This window comes from Myripristis murdjan, chromosome 16 (assembly GCF_902150065.1).
Source record: "Myripristis murdjan chromosome 16, fMyrMur1.1, whole genome shotgun sequence".
In the NCBI taxonomy this organism is placed as follows: Eukaryota; Metazoa; Chordata; class Actinopteri; order Holocentriformes; family Holocentridae; genus Myripristis; species Myripristis murdjan.
Genome location: NC_043995.1, coordinates 8,577,446 through 8,595,608, shown reverse-complemented (window position 1 = coordinate 8,595,608; position 18,163 = coordinate 8,577,446). Strand labels below are relative to the sequence as shown.

General features: G+C 41.3%; 1 protein-coding gene across 5 annotated transcripts in view; it reads left to right on the top strand.

Annotated features, from left to right (window-relative positions):
* Nucleotides 1–16,505, top strand: part of cobl (cordon-bleu WH2 repeat protein) — a 72,084-nt gene extending 55,579 nt beyond the window's left edge. For 2 of the 5 annotated variants that reach the window (XM_030072465.1, XM_030072463.1), the window contains 9 exons: nt 5–178; nt 4,497–4,818; nt 6,765–6,883; nt 7,328–7,531; nt 8,195–9,795; nt 10,043–10,276; nt 10,487–10,603; nt 11,700–12,026; nt 14,137–16,505. In XM_030072465.1, coding sequence (XP_029928325.1) covers nt 5–178; nt 4,497–4,818; nt 6,765–6,883; nt 7,328–7,531; nt 8,195–9,795; nt 10,043–10,276; nt 10,487–10,603; nt 11,700–12,026; nt 14,137–14,220 — 3,182 coding nt within the window. In that variant the 3' untranslated portion in view covers nt 14,221–16,505. The remainder of the gene's footprint in view (nt 1–4; nt 179–4,496; nt 4,819–6,764; nt 6,884–7,327; nt 7,532–8,194; nt 9,796–10,042; nt 10,277–10,486; nt 10,604–11,699; nt 12,027–14,136) is intronic. The other 3 variants (XM_030072464.1, XM_030072467.1, XM_030072466.1) reach the window with 3 other exon arrangements.
* Nucleotides 16,506–18,163: the final 1,658 nt, after the last annotated feature.

Sequence of the window (18,163 nt, the reverse complement as noted above, 5' to 3'; positions counted from 1 at the left end):
CCAGGTATTGCTGATCGACCAGCACCGCCCAAACCGCGTCGCAGTCCAGCTCGGGAACCTCCACAGCTTGTTCTCCCCCCTTCCCAATCCACTCCTCCTATGTCCTCCCCTCCCCTAGAGCCCTCAGGCACCAACTCCCCACGGAGCTCCATGGAGGTGGAGGCAGCAGCTCCCCAGTGTAGGTTCCAGATGGACAGAAAAAACGTCCTCTCCTACTCCCCAAACCTTTAACTCATTGTGTTTCCCCTCACTCGCCATCTTTTCTTTTCTCTCCTAGAGGCAGCTATCCTGTTTTCCACACTTTGTCCTCCACTGCAGCTATGTGGATTTCTCCCAAAACTGTCTTGATGTCAAAGTTGTGTGTACATCTGCGTGTGTATGTGTGCAGAGTGCTCTATCCTCGCAAAATCAAGGTGCTTCATATCTATAAATGTCAACCTGTAGGCCCTGTTAGTTGTACTGGGTCGAAAAGGTCAGGGTTGGGGGCAGCGCCAATCAACCAGAGTGTGTTTTATGTGGCCCATATACAGTACACACATATATATTAGATGTGTGGTAGAAGGGATACTTGAGGAATGCTGTATGTTATGTAAGCCATCTGTTAATCAAGTCCAAAAACATTGTGTTCCAGTGGGTTTACAGTTGGAAACATTTTTATATATGGAACATAATTGTCTACCGTGCTTGGACATGCATTAAATGTGTTATACCAGGAACTGTTACAGTGTATTGTGTTACCCTTGTGGGCAAAGTGGTTTTATAACAGCGTAGCATTCATCAACAAGAAAGCTTTGTGAATGGAACAGATGCTGCATTCATGAGCTTTATCATGGTTATGATGTAGATTCATCATGAAAGTCTCCTATATTATAGTTTGTTGTTTAACTCCTCACAGGGTTTTTGTTTGCATGATACTTGATATGGGACAAGACTACTTTGAGGGGTTGATTTCAACCCCACCATGCTCTGCCATTTTATTTCACTGTTCACTTTCCTTGTTTTTTTCCCCCTTGATTTTTAGGTCTTTCTCTCATGCTCAACCCCGCTTGGTGAAATGCTCATGAGTTCATTTATTCTGTCATGTGTTCTTGTCTCTGCTCCCCCACCCACCCCCACCTCCACCCCCCTCTGCAGTGTACTGCTGCGGGCCTGTCCGTCTGCGCTCCAAACGCTCTTGAAGTCTCTCTGCCTCCGCCCATCAATCTTTTGTCATCTGCTCCCTTTGCTTCTTCTTCACCCTTCTGCTGGACCTCCACCTCCTATTAGAATATTTCACTGTTGCTTTTGTTGTTACCTTCTAAATTTGATCTATGGTTTGCACTCACTTGGTGCCACAAAACCCTGCAGTCATCATTTTGCATATTTCATCTCTCCTCATGAGAGTTTGGGCTTAATTCTGTCAAAGACATAATATAGCACAAGTGAAAGCAAATCATACTCTTCAGTATCTTTCATTTCACCCTTAAATCAGCTGTTTGTTTCTGTGAGGTTGTTTTTTAAAAGACACATCTGTATATATTGTAAGTGGTTTTATATTTCAGCTTGATGCACTAGTTGGTATTGAGAGTGTATGAGATCAAGTCGGAGGTAGAAGGGGAAAAACAGAATGTGATCAGAGGTTTATAGGAAGACAGATGAGCTAAACCCTATTCGTATCGATTACAGCATGATTGATGAGTGACATGCTAGGATGAGGTTATGAGATGAAGCCATGTGATATCTATCAGTCAATATTTTGGTGATGTGATATCTGCAGGTCAGTGGTTGGACAGCGTATGTTTCCCTCTCTGTGTGTGGTGTTTTGGCTTGGTTTAGAAACCTGAAACCTGATTGCATGCTGCCTTTGCAACATTATGGAAAGGGTAATATATCAATGACATGTTGCTTTGCGCTGATATTGGCTTGCCCATTTTAAAGGCAAAGTGGTATCTCAGATGAAATATCTCCTGACCTCCTCATCAGGATGGATCACAAAAAATATTGGAAAACAGACATTTTAAAGGTTATGTTATGTTATTATTGTTACTATCAGTTATTAAGAAAATACATTTAGCTGCATGAATATTTTTGATTTTTTTTTTCTTTTTAAATAACAGGTCACAATTCAAAATGACCAAGAAGTTTGTGTTTTGGGTTCCAGAACACAACTTAAAACTTCTTTAACCTGGCCTTTGAGGAAAAAATGGCATGATAATGGAAAGCACTCTGTTCATTGTTTACAATTTTGGATGTCACTTTTTTGTTATTAAATGCTGTTTTTGTGTAATGAATATTCAAGGACTTAGAGCCAGAAGGGTATAAGTACTTTACTATGCAATGTAGCAACAAATGTTTTGGTTTTACAGAATCAAAGTGTGTAAGCTTTTTTCAGTGAAGTGCAATTGTCAAATTTTGACATATTTCTGGGTATTTTTGCCATGATGTCAACAATGCACCTTTGGTATGATAGAGATTTTATATTGAGATATTTTTGTTTCCCCAAAATATCATTTATACTCTGCTGGTTCTAAACCATTGTTTGATTTGTAGATGTGTAGCTTAGCACAAGCTTGTTTGAATTGCCTAGCTTCAGAACATTATCTGACCCTTTAAGAGTTTTGGTAATAGAGAGTATGAGAGCTATGTTTGTTGAAAAAAAATAATTATCTGTAAAAGCAATCTGTGATGTGATTGACAACAGGAACATGTATTTGGATGACATTATTTAGATTAAAGATTTGGTGACTCAGTATTGAGGATTTTGGCTTGAGATTTTGCATGGATCATCAGCATGCTTATAGATTTTGGCACAGTTTATTGGTCACAGCATTGATCAGGAATGCAGACACCTTTTTACTTTGGCTTTTGCATGTGTTGTAGGTGTGGCAAGTATAGCGAGGTGACACTTAATATAATATTCGTGAAATGTTAGACAGCAGCATGTGCCTGAGGTCATATTGTGTTGGTTGGGAGGTTGGGAGAATTGTGCATGCATGTGTTTTTGTTTATTTGTGTGTTTATGTATGTATGTGCCAGCATATATGTGTAAACACATGAGTGCGTAAGACGGCATGTGTATACTTGTGGCTGTGTGTGTGTGTGTGTGTGTGTGTGTGTGTGTGTGTGTGTGTGTGTGTGTGTGTGTGTGTGTGGGCACGCATGCATGCTGGCTGTGGCTGTAGTTGGCATGACTAAGCTGTTGCTGGGAAGGAGCTGGGAGGACAGCCCTGTGAGTCATCACCACATCTCCTGGAACTGACTCTCTCCACTCTCTCCACACCATTAGGACCAGGCCCAAAACTGACAGGCCCAACACACACACTCACACACACACACACACACACACACACACACACACACACACACACACACACACACACATACACACACACACAGACATACATGCGTCCTTGCATCCACATGAGAATGAGTGGGCACACATATGTGGGCATAACGTGAGTGTGCATATAGCATGCACACTCACGCCTTCATACACACACACACACACACATGCAGACACACATGCATGTGCAGATCTGTGTGTGTGTGTGTGTGTGTGTGTGTGTGTGTGTGTGTGTGTGTGTGTGTGTGTGCGTGCTCGCGAGCGTGCACACTCACACGCGCCCAGTTTTACAAACAAGATCACTTGCTGTTAAACTCATTTTAAAGTATCCCCTAATGACTTCCCAGAGCCTCGCATGCTGGCCAGGCTGCTGAAAACCTAACAAATGGTACATTGACTTTTATTCTCTTGGCCCACAGTTCAATGAGATCAGTGACCGACTTAAATAAGTTCTCCAAAGCCCACAGGATTGACCAGAGCATGACTGTACTAAAGAGATGAGGGGGGTATGAAGCAATGCTAACTATCACTGGAGACTCTTAACAGTAAAAATCTAATTAAATTGGTTTGTTTACTGTAAGTCCACCCATACATCATTAAAACTGTTTTATCAAGCCACAAATGGCTGTGTTCTGGCTTATGTTTGTATATTTGGCTTGTGTTTTTGGCTTGTGTGTGTGTAGGTGTGTGTGCTTCCTCCACTTTTTCTGTTCTTTTCCGACTCACCTTACCTGCTCCTGCTTCTTTTCAACAAAATGTCCCTGATGAAATTTTTGTTGAACTGTTTTTCTCAGGGCTCTCCCAGGCCGTTCTGGGTTTAAGACAAAAAAGGCCTTTAAAGTTTTTGAAAAGGAACGGATGCCCTTGAAAATGCTTGCTTTTTTAAGCGATAACACCCTAATTCATATATATGCCTCACCTTTCTCTATCCTTGCATCAGCACATCCTGGGAAAAATAGTCCAAAATGTGTTCAGTCCTTGAATTTCAGTAAAGAAAACCTTGAAAATCATTGAGAAGTATGTGAATTGGATGTACAAATGAGTACTGTTTTCTTAATCATCATTGCTAACAATTTTGACTTATAATAGCCACTAACGACATTGCTAAGGTCTCCTTTTGACAAATCCCCCTCACTTTTTCTACATCCTCTCTCTTCTTTCTTTCCTCCTCCAGCCTGGCTCCACTCCCTGCAGAGGTCCGTAGCCGACGGCAACACCCCAGAACCTGATGTACCCGAGGAGGAGACTCTGTCGGTGGGCAGCAGCAGTGGTGGGAGCAGCCTGCCCGACCAGGGTTATGCTGCCTCCGAGGGCATGGCTGAGGGCGAGGACTCTGGCCTGGTCAGCTCTCCCTCAGATACCCAGCCCACTTCCCCAGATGGCAGTTTATCTTTGGATGGAAGCAGTGGAGGTGGAGGAGAGAGAGTGCCGGGACCAGTACGGGACAATTCCAGTGACAGCGATGAGGGATGCGCAACCTGGGGATCGAGACACAGGTAGAGAGGAAGAGGCAGAAAGGTGGCATAAAGACAGAGAAAAAATTAGTGGAGAATGGACATTTTAGATGTATCTTTGGAGCAAGAGACTGACCACATGGTCAGGCAGGGAGGTATTGAGAGATTGATTGAGAAGTAAATGGATTGAGATTAAAAATGAGGGGTTGTGGAGGGGTAGGTGGGTGGTTGGCTAGGTTGTTAGTTGCATGGAAGTGTACGTAGTTTGAGAGAGTGTGGTGAGAAGCAGTAAGGGCAGGAAACAGGTGGGGAGGGGGATTAATAAACTAAGAACAGCAAGGAAAAGACTGAATATGAAAAAGAGTGCAGGTGAGGCAGGGAAGTAGAATTAAGTTGTCACAGTTGTCATAAAAAAATACATTTTTTTTCCACTAATTTATAACATTTGTTTGTCTACCAAGTTAATAAAAAACACATTTTCGGTAGTGAGACAGAGACAGGAAGGCATCTGGGTGGGCCCGTCATCCTAAGAGACTATGATTCACAGTGTCTACCTTACTCACTTGGTGCAGGGTTTTCATATTTAACGTTCTCGGTCTTGCCTCATGCTTCTCAGTATTTGATCATTTCTCTCCCTACTCCCAATATATAATTTGTATAAGGGGTAGGGACAAATCTGGTCATTTTGGAGTATTGGAAAAACCAAAACAACTATTTTTGTCCTCCTTGACTAAATGTAATGAACTGATGAAGTGTTCTGTTCCCGGATTTTCCAAAATGATTATGCTTAGTAATACATTGTAACCTATTAGTTACCCCAGTCATCTAAATGTTTGACATGTAGTTTATTTCTGAGCCTTTTATTTTGTGTGACGCTGGAGGTTTTTCAGGCTAAGTTGTAAGTGGTGCTCCCTTTTTTATGGATTTGAGCTGTCTAATCATTAGTAAGCCACAACCTGCATAAAAGTGATTAGTTAGATTCTTGTATTTGGCATTCAACTTTAGTTTCACACCTTTATTTTCACCTGGAGAGTGAAGCGTCACTGTCCAACTTTTTCTGATTCCAACTTTAGAAGTCTCCCCAGGTTTTAACTGTGCCAACAATACTAACCAAGAGCAGTTCCTGCCATGTGTTATATTTGAGTTGTAGCCAAAGCTGGCACCCTCAACCATTAGTGCTGGGCTCTCATATTTATGGTTCTGGCCTTATTCAAAGGCCTTTTTGGAAAGTGATTGCTGCCCAGATCACTTTTGCCTTTTAAGTTGTTGTGAAATGTGTATGGTAAAGTGCCCAGACCAGTGATCTTAGATCAATGCTCTTTCTCAGAGAAACTTTATGAATCCAGAGCCTGGCCTGATGCTGCTGGCTGCTCATACTTCCAGGAAAGCACTATTACCCTGTTTTCTCAGAGTCGTTGAGGAAAAGTAGTGCAGTCCAAGTCTCTTAGAAGACAAATTCTATTTAGTTTGGCCTCCTTGGTGCAATTTGTTATGGCTAATACATCAGCAACTCATGAGAATGCTCTGTTGAACCCATGAAGAGAGGGGGAAGGAAGTTTGAACTCTGTGGTAATAATATCTTTACAGCTGCATATTTCAAAGACAGCAGGCTCCAATGATAATAAAATTCAACTTTGAACAAGCAAAAAAATATATAAACTAAAAGGTTTGTTTTCTTTCCCCTGTTATTTGAACTGCACTTAGCCTTTAGGTTACTGAGGCAGATTAGTAACGGGAAAGGTACTGGAACTAATCCCAGTATCAACTGTAGGGTTTATATCGACTTCTAGCTGGTGACTCAAAGGTGGCTTTTGTTAAAAATGTGTGCTGGTCCTTGCTACAAAATTGCTCTGTGAGCACTGTATTGTGGCTAACCCTATTCTCCAACCTGTATTTATGATCTACATTATGAATGTTGTGGGGTTGTGTGTGCATGTGTGCAGATTTTTTTTCAACACCTCTGTACCATCCTTCTGTACCATCCTCAGACACAATGGCATCAGCTCAAAGGAGAAGTCAGGCAGGTTAAAGGACAACTATGAAGATGACCCTGAACTCACAGCTCAGCTTCATCAGACTTTGGCAGATTTTGAGGCGGACCTTGCAGGTGAATCTAACAGAATGGCCTTCTGAGCCCAAATTTAACCTTGCTTGTGGAGTGAAGGTCAGCACAGCTTTTGTTAGATACTATCTTCAATATAACTTACATTGCAAAACACAAGGTTTCCCCCAGTGTAATACAAGCCTAGCGGGCCATTATTATGATAGTAATAATAATAATAAAGCTTGATCACTTTGAAGCTGCTCTGTTCCTCTGACTTGATAATGCACCATATTACTATTTTCCATATTCAATGTTCCACATGAATTTTCAGGCTAGTTCAATTTATGGTGTGTTTTAAAAAGTAATATCCCTGGGGAAAGTCCACACAAAGGAGGCATAAAATTAATATGTGCTTTAAGTAGTCACTATTATGTAACTAGAACGTAAATTCATAGTCATTACATTACCATGATTTACTTTTCTCTCTTGTCCTATTCCCCTTTCCAGAGATCAGCCACATGGATATTGTCTCAGTGAAAGAGACTCTCTATACCCTATCCACAGACAGTAATGATGTGCCAGTGTCTGTGGTAGACATGGACGTGCCAGTCACAGCCATAGATGAAATACTAGAAGATTATGGAGACAACACATCACACAGTGAAGCAAAGCCACTGACCAGGACCCAGTCAGGTGCCAGCAAAGGTAAAGGTAATTATGGATTTACATATACAACTAGAAAATGGGGATCAGTAGAGCACAGAACTCCGCCAAGGAGGCAGATCTGGTATTTGGCCTCGCCCAATAGTGCGGTACGTCTCTGTTCCATCAGCTGATTAGATCTGCCACCGGTATAGTATTTTTATGGCAGAGTTTAACACTGGAGTCTTTTGAATGTCTGTGTCTAATCCCCCACATTATGCCAATTAGCCAAACATGCCATCAAGGTGAATGAGGCAAACTGAAACACAGTCACATTTCTGTTTGTCCTTGTATCTTTTGGCTGATTGGCGTTAAAATTCCTTGACTCAGGACCAGTCTTTCAACAAAGTTTCATGTAAATCTGTTCAGAACGTTTTTAGTTATCTTGCTCACAGACAGACAGACAGATAGACACAGCAATTACATAAGCTCCACCACTGCCTTGACAGAGGTAACAACTTGACATTCAGCACGCTAAAAATACATTTATTAAGGATTTTTCATTGTTCAATGGTACAAATATTGTTAGGGTCATAGGATTGGTTCCCATTTGTGCCACCCGTATTCTAATATGCACTCTTCTCATGATAATGTTCTTTGGATTAAAATGTCCAACAGCTGCCATGTATTTTATTTATATAGTTGACCTTATCACATGCCATCTTTTCACAGGCCCAAGCATTTGTCACCAGGCTAATGGAGAGGTACAGAACAAAAACAACAATGCTTGTACAGCTGGTGGCAGCAGTGAAAGCAGCAGTGCAAATACACAGCAGCCATCTCAGTCTGTGCAGCACAGGAAATCTCTGGAGTCTATGAATGAAAGAGTGAAAGACCAGAGACAGACCAACACTCTGAAAGAGGAAAAACAAATGGCATCAGCTTTAAAATCTAATGTTGATGTGCAGAAAAAAAGGGAGAACACTCAGCTCAAACCCGGTCTCATGAAAAGCAACACTCTCAACTATCAAGAGAAGAAACACAGTCTGTCACCAAATGATCAGAGATCAGCGCCTACAAAAGAAGAGGAGATTCCTGTTTACAGAATCCACCAAAATGACACCAGCACTACCACCTCACACAGCAAAATCACTCACAACTCGACATCACGCTTTGGTATGAAAACTTTCACTGTGGTCCCTCCCAAACCCTCTGTCACCCATGCTGTGACAGTAAAGCCAGCTGTCACTGTAACCACAGGTGCCATTAAGATTGATGAGCAAGGAAACATGGTGAAACTGGGGATGTCCCGCAACAAATTTGGTGGTTCATCAGAGTCAAATATTAATTGCAAAGATGGTTCTCCTCTTCTTGGAAAAGCCAAAGCCTTCTGGAGTTCAAATGAAAGACAGGAAAGTGCTTTAGCTCACAGCAGAGATCCTACTGAGAGGACCAAGGAGAACACTGATGGCCTGAAACACACTTACACCACTATGTCAGAAGCTACAGTGAAGACTAATAAGACTGGGAACCTGAAAATGACAGAAACTACATCATATGAACCTGCAGAGAAGTCCAAATCTGAAGTGATAGTTAAAGAAAAAGCAAAAGAAACAGTGAAGGAGGTCCCTGAAGTTACAAAGGAGGAACGGGTAGACGTGGAGAGCAAGGTTTCAGTGTCCAAACGCATACAACAGCCAAGTGATAAACCTCCCCTTCCTCCTACTCTCCTTCAAGACCAAAAAAGAGACCTGTCTTTCCTCAAGCCATCCAGACGAACCTCCAGCCAATATGTGGCCTCTGCCATCAGTAAATCTACCCCAAAGACTTTGGCATGTCCCAGCAGCATTCCTAACATCCCCGAGTCATCTAGTTCTCTGAAAACACAGAATTTCACCTTTCAGAAGGAGGGTCGATCCATCCATGTGAATCCACACCAGTTTTCTCATTCATCTTTATCAAATGATAAAGAGATCAGTTCTGGTTCTTTGTCCCACCCTCCTGGTCCCAAGAGGTCTATGAGCTACCCTGAGTATATGCCAGACAGACACAGAGATCCTGAAGAGCTGAAACAGGACAGGGGAGAAATTGTTAGTTGTCTTAGGTCCACAAATGGAAGCTTTAGGACTCTAGAAGCAGAAACAGCCAACACTAAGCTTATACGACCTAGTAGCCCCAGTCAAATAAACGTGACTACAAGTGAAGGGCAAGATAACATTAAATATATCCAGGCCAGAAGCCCCAGCCCTACACAGATCAGTCCTCTGCACACCCCTCCTCCACTGTCACCTACCACACAGGCCACAGCCTTCAAGACAGCTTCCCGAGCCCAGGTCAGTGCAAGTGTATGTATAAACTTATACATGCTTCATGTCTTTTCTCTGGTGAAGAAAATTAACATTTCATAGGTAAATAAGCGTTAGAAGTTTAAGGAATGTGCCACCTACTCTTGAGAGTAAAAGTCATGAAAGAATCTTATTGAAGTTATGAGCCATTGAAGCCCATAAGTTTGACTGTCTTTTATAAACAAGCTGTTCTATTTTGTAACAGTATATTTAATACTCCATATCTTATCTTCAGACCAACAGAGAAAAGAGCAGCACAGGACCTCTTCCAGCACTGGCTAAGAAACCAGAACCTTCTGTTATTGTGTCTGATGACACTGTGCTCCCTGAGCCGCAGCAGGTGACAGTGTTTGGGCCGGTAAAAAAGTTCAGGCCGGTGATCTGTAAGTCTGTTCAGAAAGACACATGTCTCCACAGCAGCCTGATGGAGGCCATTCAAACAGGAGGAGGCAAAGACAGGCTCAGGAAGGTGAGGCCCTTTGGAAGATGGACATATTTGTAATTACATTTAATGAATGGATGGATGAGCAGACGATTGGTATTGTGTAAGGCATAGCATCTTCTTCACTACTGCCAGTCATTGCTTGCCAACTATTAACTCTTAATGATGAATATACATCATACAATCTAAAAATAGCACAATTGAATGTTCAGTAAGATGCTTTATTCTCTCCATCAGATATCTGGTTGTGGTCCCAGCAGCTTGAAGAAACCATCTTATGTTGAGGAAGAAAATGAAAGGTCTTCCCTACTGGCTGCTATCAGAGACCGGAGCAACTCTGGAAGGCTAAGGAAGGTAAAATACCATCTTGGCTATTTACTAAATATTAGCACACAGTTTACTCAGATTTTTATCATGGAGGATTGTACAGTAATAGAATCTTCTACATGAAGAGTAGCAAGGGGATACATTATGTAATATTTGGCCCTAATATATACTGTACGGGTGCTAGTGTGCTTGCTTTGTATTAACAAGGAATATGCTCTCCACTTTCACCCTCAAATGATACTATATAGTCTATTCAACGTCAGCTGAATGGTCATGCAGTGTTTTTGATTGATCAGTGGGCATTGAGAAAAAATGCTGTAGTATAAAAAAAAGTTAATTCCACTTTTTTGATATTTTTCTGTTGGACAAAAAAGTGTAGGCAATTTGAGAGATTGGCGCTGTAACTGTTATAATATTCCTCAGTGGAAAAACTCTGTGTAATTAATAAACAGAAGTATAGCGTTTAAGGAGATTGTGAATGCTAACCTCTGTCTGTGTAGTTAGCTAGTTAGCGACTCAGGGAATCATGCATGGAACCATGTTATGCAAGCAGGGGTGTCTATTTTCATCCCTCTATGTGGACTGCAAGCTGTGGTTTGTTGTCATGTAGGGAGCCATGTGGAATGAAAGGGGCAGGAAATGTGCTGCTGTAGCTGAGGCCCTTCTGCGGTTCTATTCTAGAGGGTTCCTGACCAGAACTGGAATCTCTGGAATGCTGCATGACTAAATCGGACTCAAACTCTTTGGGTTTCTGCACAAAAAAATGACTGAAGATAAATATAGAAGGCCCTCTTTGAACAGCTCTTCCAATGAACTGAAAATGATTATGGAATGTGTATGTGTAAACAGAGCCGAATGTTGCCAATACATTCCCTCTGTTGTAGAAGAAGTATATGTCTATAACTTACAGTACAAATCTCCTTGATAGTCCTAGACCTTTATAATGTAGTGAAGTAAATCATTTAGGTGAAAGGTTTTGGTTGGTTGGGTTTAAAAACGGATGCATCCACATGTGTGTTCATGCACAAGTATGCATTCTCATGCGCATGTGAGGAAGCAATTGTCCCCCCTGCCCGTATTTGTGTCAAGAGTTACCATTGTCTCGCTCCTCTACGCTCCACAGACCAAATCCGAGGCTGCCGATGAGCTCGAGAAGTTCAGGAAGGCAGCTGCAGAGGAGAATGATGCAGGCCCTCCCACTTCTCCTTCAACTCCCTCTTTATCCTGCCTTTCCTCCTCACTCATGTCTCCTGCCTCCACCCAACCGTCATCACCACCACCAACTGCCCAGAATGGACCTCCACCACCACCCCCACCCCCTGTACCACCCCAGGTCAAGCCCAGTGTTGTGCTGCACACAGTTGGCAACACTCACATGGACCCTGCTGTAGCCAGGGAGGCCATGCTGGCAGCCATCCGCTCTGGATCTGCTGCTGAGAAGCTCAAGAAGGTATGTAAGATGCCTACCAAATAGCCACCTCAAGCTTATAGTGTTAGTTGTTGCACAAGTCCCCACTCTACATAGTTGTGTGCCAATTCAGGGGCTCCTTCAAAGGTTGCATTTCAAGACCGCATACATCATAGTCACTGACTAGGCTGTCATCATCCAATGTCCTGACTGCAAAATTTGGAGGATGCAGCCAGTGTATCCTTTGCCATCCTCCGTATCCCACAGTACATATCACAGAGATGTCATTTTGTAAAGCTACCGTGGTGGCAAGTGAAAGGAAAAAGTAAAACTACATACATGTGTAACAAATTGAATGTGCAAGTTGTTGTTTATAATATTTAAGTGAAGCTGTGGTTTAAAAAAAAAAACAAAGTATAAGCTTTGCAATTTTGTTTACATACATTTTTTGCCCTTCTGGGAAGTCGGGGGCTATATGTCACAATGTCAGCTGGTCTGTTGGTCTGTTAGTCAGTCGTTCTGCAGTTATTTTTGGAGAGGCATATCTCAAAATCTGTTAGGTGGATCACCATGACATTTTGTGACAATATTCATGTTGGCTAGAAGATGAAAGCTGGCAACTTTGGTGACCCCATGGCCTTAACTCTAGCATCAGCAGCAGGCCCAACATGGCATCTGTGTTTGGCATAACATGCATGCTGAATAGCAATGAACTTTGTTGTGGGGTAATGTTTAACAAATAATGAGTAACAGCTGTTTGATCTCATGAGGCCACTCTAAGGGAAACCTATGATGATGCAGGGAATCATCAGAGACTGTCCCAAGTAGCTCCTGTCAGCTTGTTAGAGGGTCTATCCTTCAATCCTTCAAAGACCATATGTTCGTTGACCACATCCTTCAAAGGTAGCAACTCCTGAATTGGGACACAGTTCGTATGTATGTACTCTGCACTGCAGCTGTGGGATTTTCCAAACACTTCCTCTCAGGGCAGACAACTGTGCAGCAGTGCAGCAAGGCAATTCTACAGCAGCTGCATTTGAATATAGGGAGATGATGTCAAAAAGGATAACTTAAATTGTCTTTCTTGTACATGTCCCATTGGATGGCTTTCAGCTCTCAATCCATCTCATATTTTCCATCTAGACAGTAAGAAAAACCACACAAACTGCTGAAAAAAGTAAACAAAAGGAAGCATAGTCAAATTAAAATTTAGCATAGGCAGAGTCAGTGCACCAGAGAAGAGAATGTTGGATGCCCTTAGATTTCATGCTGGAATAATTTCACCCACTGAGACTTTTTCCATGGATGATACTAAGAAGAGAGAGAAGGATAAAAAAAAAAATAGACATAAAAACAGACAGATAGATAGAGGAGAGGGGGCCAGAGACAGCAACAAAACAAACAGATGGCAAGAGAGTAAAAGAAAGCGACAGGACACATCAAGAGATTTGAACTAGTGACCCCTTACTTAGCAAATCTTCTGTCTGGTTTCTCATGTCGTGCACTGCCTTGTTGGAAGGTCACAGACAGAGCACTCCAATGGTGCAACAGCCCGAGGGAAAGGCAAAATGAAAATGGTAACAAGTACTTCTTACAATTCATCTGACAGATATACAGTACTGTTGCATGTAATAATTTCAAGAAGAGGATTAGGTTCAATTTTAGGTCAAGACAAAGTTGCCAGAGGCTTGCAGAGCAGTTTTATATTATTTAAAGCAGACAGGAAAATAACAAAGACTGAATGTAATCAAAGGAAAATGGTTAGAGGAGTATATTATTGCCACTTGTAGTTTCACAGTAAACTCATGTGGATCTCCTCTCAAAGCCCCAATCTGCAATTAGTATGACACCACAGCCATGATTAAAATGGCTCAGTCTACATGGTCCACATTTGCTCATGTGAACCATGTGGACTCAACTACATTGAGTCTATAGAGAATGTGGATGATGTTCATTACCATTTTGTGATGGCTAGGGTGTTGGACAAACTGCAAATTTGATAAGTTCCTGCACCTATTTAGCTGCTTCCACAAAAGCACTGCACTTGACATTTTCTTTGCAGAACATCATGAACAATTCATCCTCTCATTACCAGGTTGGTGTAGTACAAACATAACATGAGTTGTTTTCACTTTGTGTCTCTCTTGTTTAGATTGCAGCCCCCATAAAGACAGTCCAAGTGAATGGCAGACTGGGGACGATCCAGGCAACCTCCTCAACACTTCCTCAGAAATAAATGGGGATGGCCACATGACCACACAGAGAAATGATTCTCAGACTTTTTTTTTTTTTTTGCCATTGTGCTTTTGCAGCAGTAGTTCTGGGAATTTGCTTGAATCTAATTTTGAGTCAAGGTTATTTGGCTATTCAAAGCAACTTGCTGGGGCCTTATAATCTAGCTAATAGGCAATTTATTCAGATTTAATAAAGGGACTCTTAGGCATGGAAATAATTTTCCTTCACATTTTCTGTTGAAATCTATTGTTATAGGGAGAAGTTTAATAATTTCTTCTTACAAGTGGAACAATGCTTTGTCTTGAATTGCTCTCTGTAGCCAAACAACACTAGAAACCTCTCACTGGTAAAGCCGTGAGAGGTGAAGAGTTTGAAATTACTACAGCTTAAAAAGTAAGTTCTTTTGCATAGCTTCTGACATTTGCTTGATTAAAATGTGTTTGTGTGCGTGCGTGCGTGCGTGCGTGCGTGCGTGCGTGCGTGCGTGCGTGCGTGCGTTTGTAATGCTTTCACTGGGGCTAAAATCTGATTCAGTTTTGGTTTCTTGGCTTCAAAAAGGATTTATTCCATTATTCATTGCTTCAGTGCAATGCTGTACGGTTCATCTCAATACAATATCTCTGTTCCTTTATATATCTTGCCATCTGTACTTGAATTGATTAGTTCTTATAACTGGAAAGGTGTACAAAGCAAGTGCCAATGTGTTTTTTTGAAGTTTAAATGAATTGTGGATGCTACCTTCAGATCATATTTGCTTTTGTTTTGATCATTTTATTTGCTTCCAGCACAGATTTAACACATCAAGTTACGAATGCCTTATGCCGTTGCTCACTCAGTGTTATGTATATGATGTTTGCTGTAAATATTCCATATGGGGTGCAATAAGACCTGATAATATTACCAGATTTGGGCAACATAACCTTTGCTTTGGATAAAACAACTAAAATGATTGAAAAGTACAATTAAAGAACATTTATAGAGAAAACAAGTTATAACTCTAGTCACAATGTTTATATTTTTGAGAAACCGTATTATTTTGCCCAGATCTGTTCCATAATGCCAACTTCTACAATATTTGGCTCTGAAGAGCAGTGAAATGGTGGTGACTAACTAGTGCCTGCCGGCTCATTCTGCTCCATGTTTGGCTTCTAGCCCTCTTTAATGCTGCTGTTTAAAATGTACATACATTGTCATACGCAGTCAGCGCCCACAGAACACTTTCTTTTCGATTGCCGCTGGTGCACTTTTAATGTTTTACAATGCAATTATCATTGGTTTGACTTCATCCCAGGCCGGTGACACATTTATTTACACATGGGAGTGAGTATCCCACCACCTCCCAAAAATATGGCGCAATTGATATTTCGTTGTTTTTGCTGTACAGTGATGTTGATCATGCCTTTGATGTTTTATATATGACATATAGAGAGAGATTAAGACTAACCAATCACCCGCCTTTGACATTTCAAAGCATTTTTGAAGCACTGCTGTTTGAAGTGTGTTATTGGTGGACACCACCATGAACAAAGAGATTAGTTTATTAACCAGCCAGCCGTGGCTATATAACACAAACTAGCTGTTGTAGGAGTGTGTCAGCAGTAATTCAGGCTCTCTGTGGCCTTGGTTTGGGCAGGGGTTGGCACATTTCATTCTGTTGCTCTTTATGTAAAGCTTATAGAATGAAGTAGCTGTGATTGAGAGAAAAGTGTGTCTCTGAGATTAAATGCTGTAATATATTTATGAAGTAGTATGATAGCACTGAATCATCTTTAGACTGAGGACCTGAGTGATAGACCCTAGAGCGCCCATATTTAAATGTGTACATTGTACACATTGTATGCTTGCTGCTGCATATTGTTATACATATATATATCAAAGTAATGGGACGTCTATTCCTAGTTTCGTAGGAATATATTTCAAGTCATGCCCAGTTTCAGCACTCAAAAAATAATGGTGACATTGTACCAGTTTTTCTGAGAGTGAAACTTTTCTTTGCCTTATGGGGAGGCTCATTTCATTTCTGCTAAATTCTGTCATTTACACACTACAGCGTGTCTCAGCGTTGTATATTTTGTAAACTAAACAATCATCACAGTGATAGATCTGGTTTAAATGGTATGTTGATAGAATGATGTTATAATGATGTAGCGTGAGAGTTTTATAAGCTATTGCTTTTTAAGTTTCAAGCACACATTGTTTTGTTTTGTTTTTTGGGAAGGTTGCACACTTGTTATTTTTGTCTACCTAATTTTTGATTCAATAAATGATTTTGTAATCAAGCAAGAAGCAACTCTTTTGATTTAATATCTTCATGTTTTTGTTGTGTTTTGCTTATGATTTTAAGTGTTGTGCCATCTTTGCCCCCGCTCCTAGATTCTTCAAATCATATGAAGAGCAACATAGTGCAGACAATCTGTATGGTTAATCACTGCCAGTTGAATTAATTAATGATAAAAGCCACTGTATCGTTGAGCCTTGGGCTAAGTACTGTATGGATCTAAAAGGATGTAGATGAACAAGATATTCACCATATGAAAGCTGTTACTCTTGATAACAAAATAATACAATCTTTGAAACCTATTTTGGAGTTTCATTTGTTGAACTTACTTTTTATCTTATTATGTGTGCTTACAAAATATCAATGAATATATCAGTAGTGGTTGGAATCTTCTGTGTATTGAAATTTTTAAGGAATAGATTTCATGTGACATTTTCTTCACAAAGTCTTTTTGTCAACACTATTTATATCAAAAACAAAACTCAAAAGTCTCATTCCCGTATTTTATTTGACTTTGATATGAACTTTGATATGGCTTTTTTTTTTTTTTTTCTCAGACCGTCCAATATTAGGTTAGCCAGATGGAGGCATGACCGTTGACCTTGAAAGCATCATTCTCAAGTGCCTGATTCACTGTGCCATTCCCAGAAGTGTGGTTGTCTGCAGACTGTGGTTTCCTTGCTGTCCTCATGAAATATGTTGAAAGTCTCTCTCTCTCCCTCTCTCTCTCTCTCTCCCTCTCTCTCCCTCTCTATATCTCTCTCTTCCCACACCACAGATGAGCTACTATTCCGAGCAGCAGCTCATGACCCTGACTCATCACCATGTGGTCACACATAATGACTCTCACAGAACTTGAACCTAACCTGCATTTGTCATTCCTGAAACAGTAGTCATTGCATCCGAGCGCCCGACACCTCCCACCCCGCACCGTCCCACACACACATACGAATGCTTTGGAGTGATGCAAATGTCCACATTAGTTGCAAAATCGCCTGGCAATGCACACTGGAGTCAAATATTTGTAATCATTACAAAGGATTGGATGTTATGTTGACATACAGGGCTGCCGTGTTTCTTGCTCGTTGGCCAGGCAAGATGATCTCCAAAGGCCACCCAGCATATTATTTAAAGGACTCCTCCACCACCAGCAGCATGCTGCAGTTCCATCGGCCAGAATCTGTCCTGAGGGCCGGGAGACTATGTTCGTCCCACAGAAACTGGCACAAAATGACACACCAGAGCACATTTCCTATCCTCTTAACTATCATATGAAATACCTGCTCTATTAAATCAGTGCGTAACCCAAAACTGCTGCATTCTAACATTTATATTTCAAGCATTTAGCTGACTGAGGCATGGTGATGTCCAGTAAGTTGTGACAGTGGAGCAAGTCAGAGGGTGTGGAGGGTGATCCTGTCTCTGTTGACCAGAGAGGACTGTAAATTCCTGCGGGGCCGCAAGCTCTTTTGTGGGTCAAAATTCATACTCCTTCTGCAGCCATTCTGAACTCGGCCTCACAAATCTGTAGTGTGTGTGTGTGGGTGTGGGTGATATTTTTGTTGTGTATATGCATGTGTTCCTGTGCCTGTGCTTATGTTAGACTTCCAAACCATTGCAATGGTTTTGGCAACATAAACAACCTCTGAATCAAGAATTACCAGAA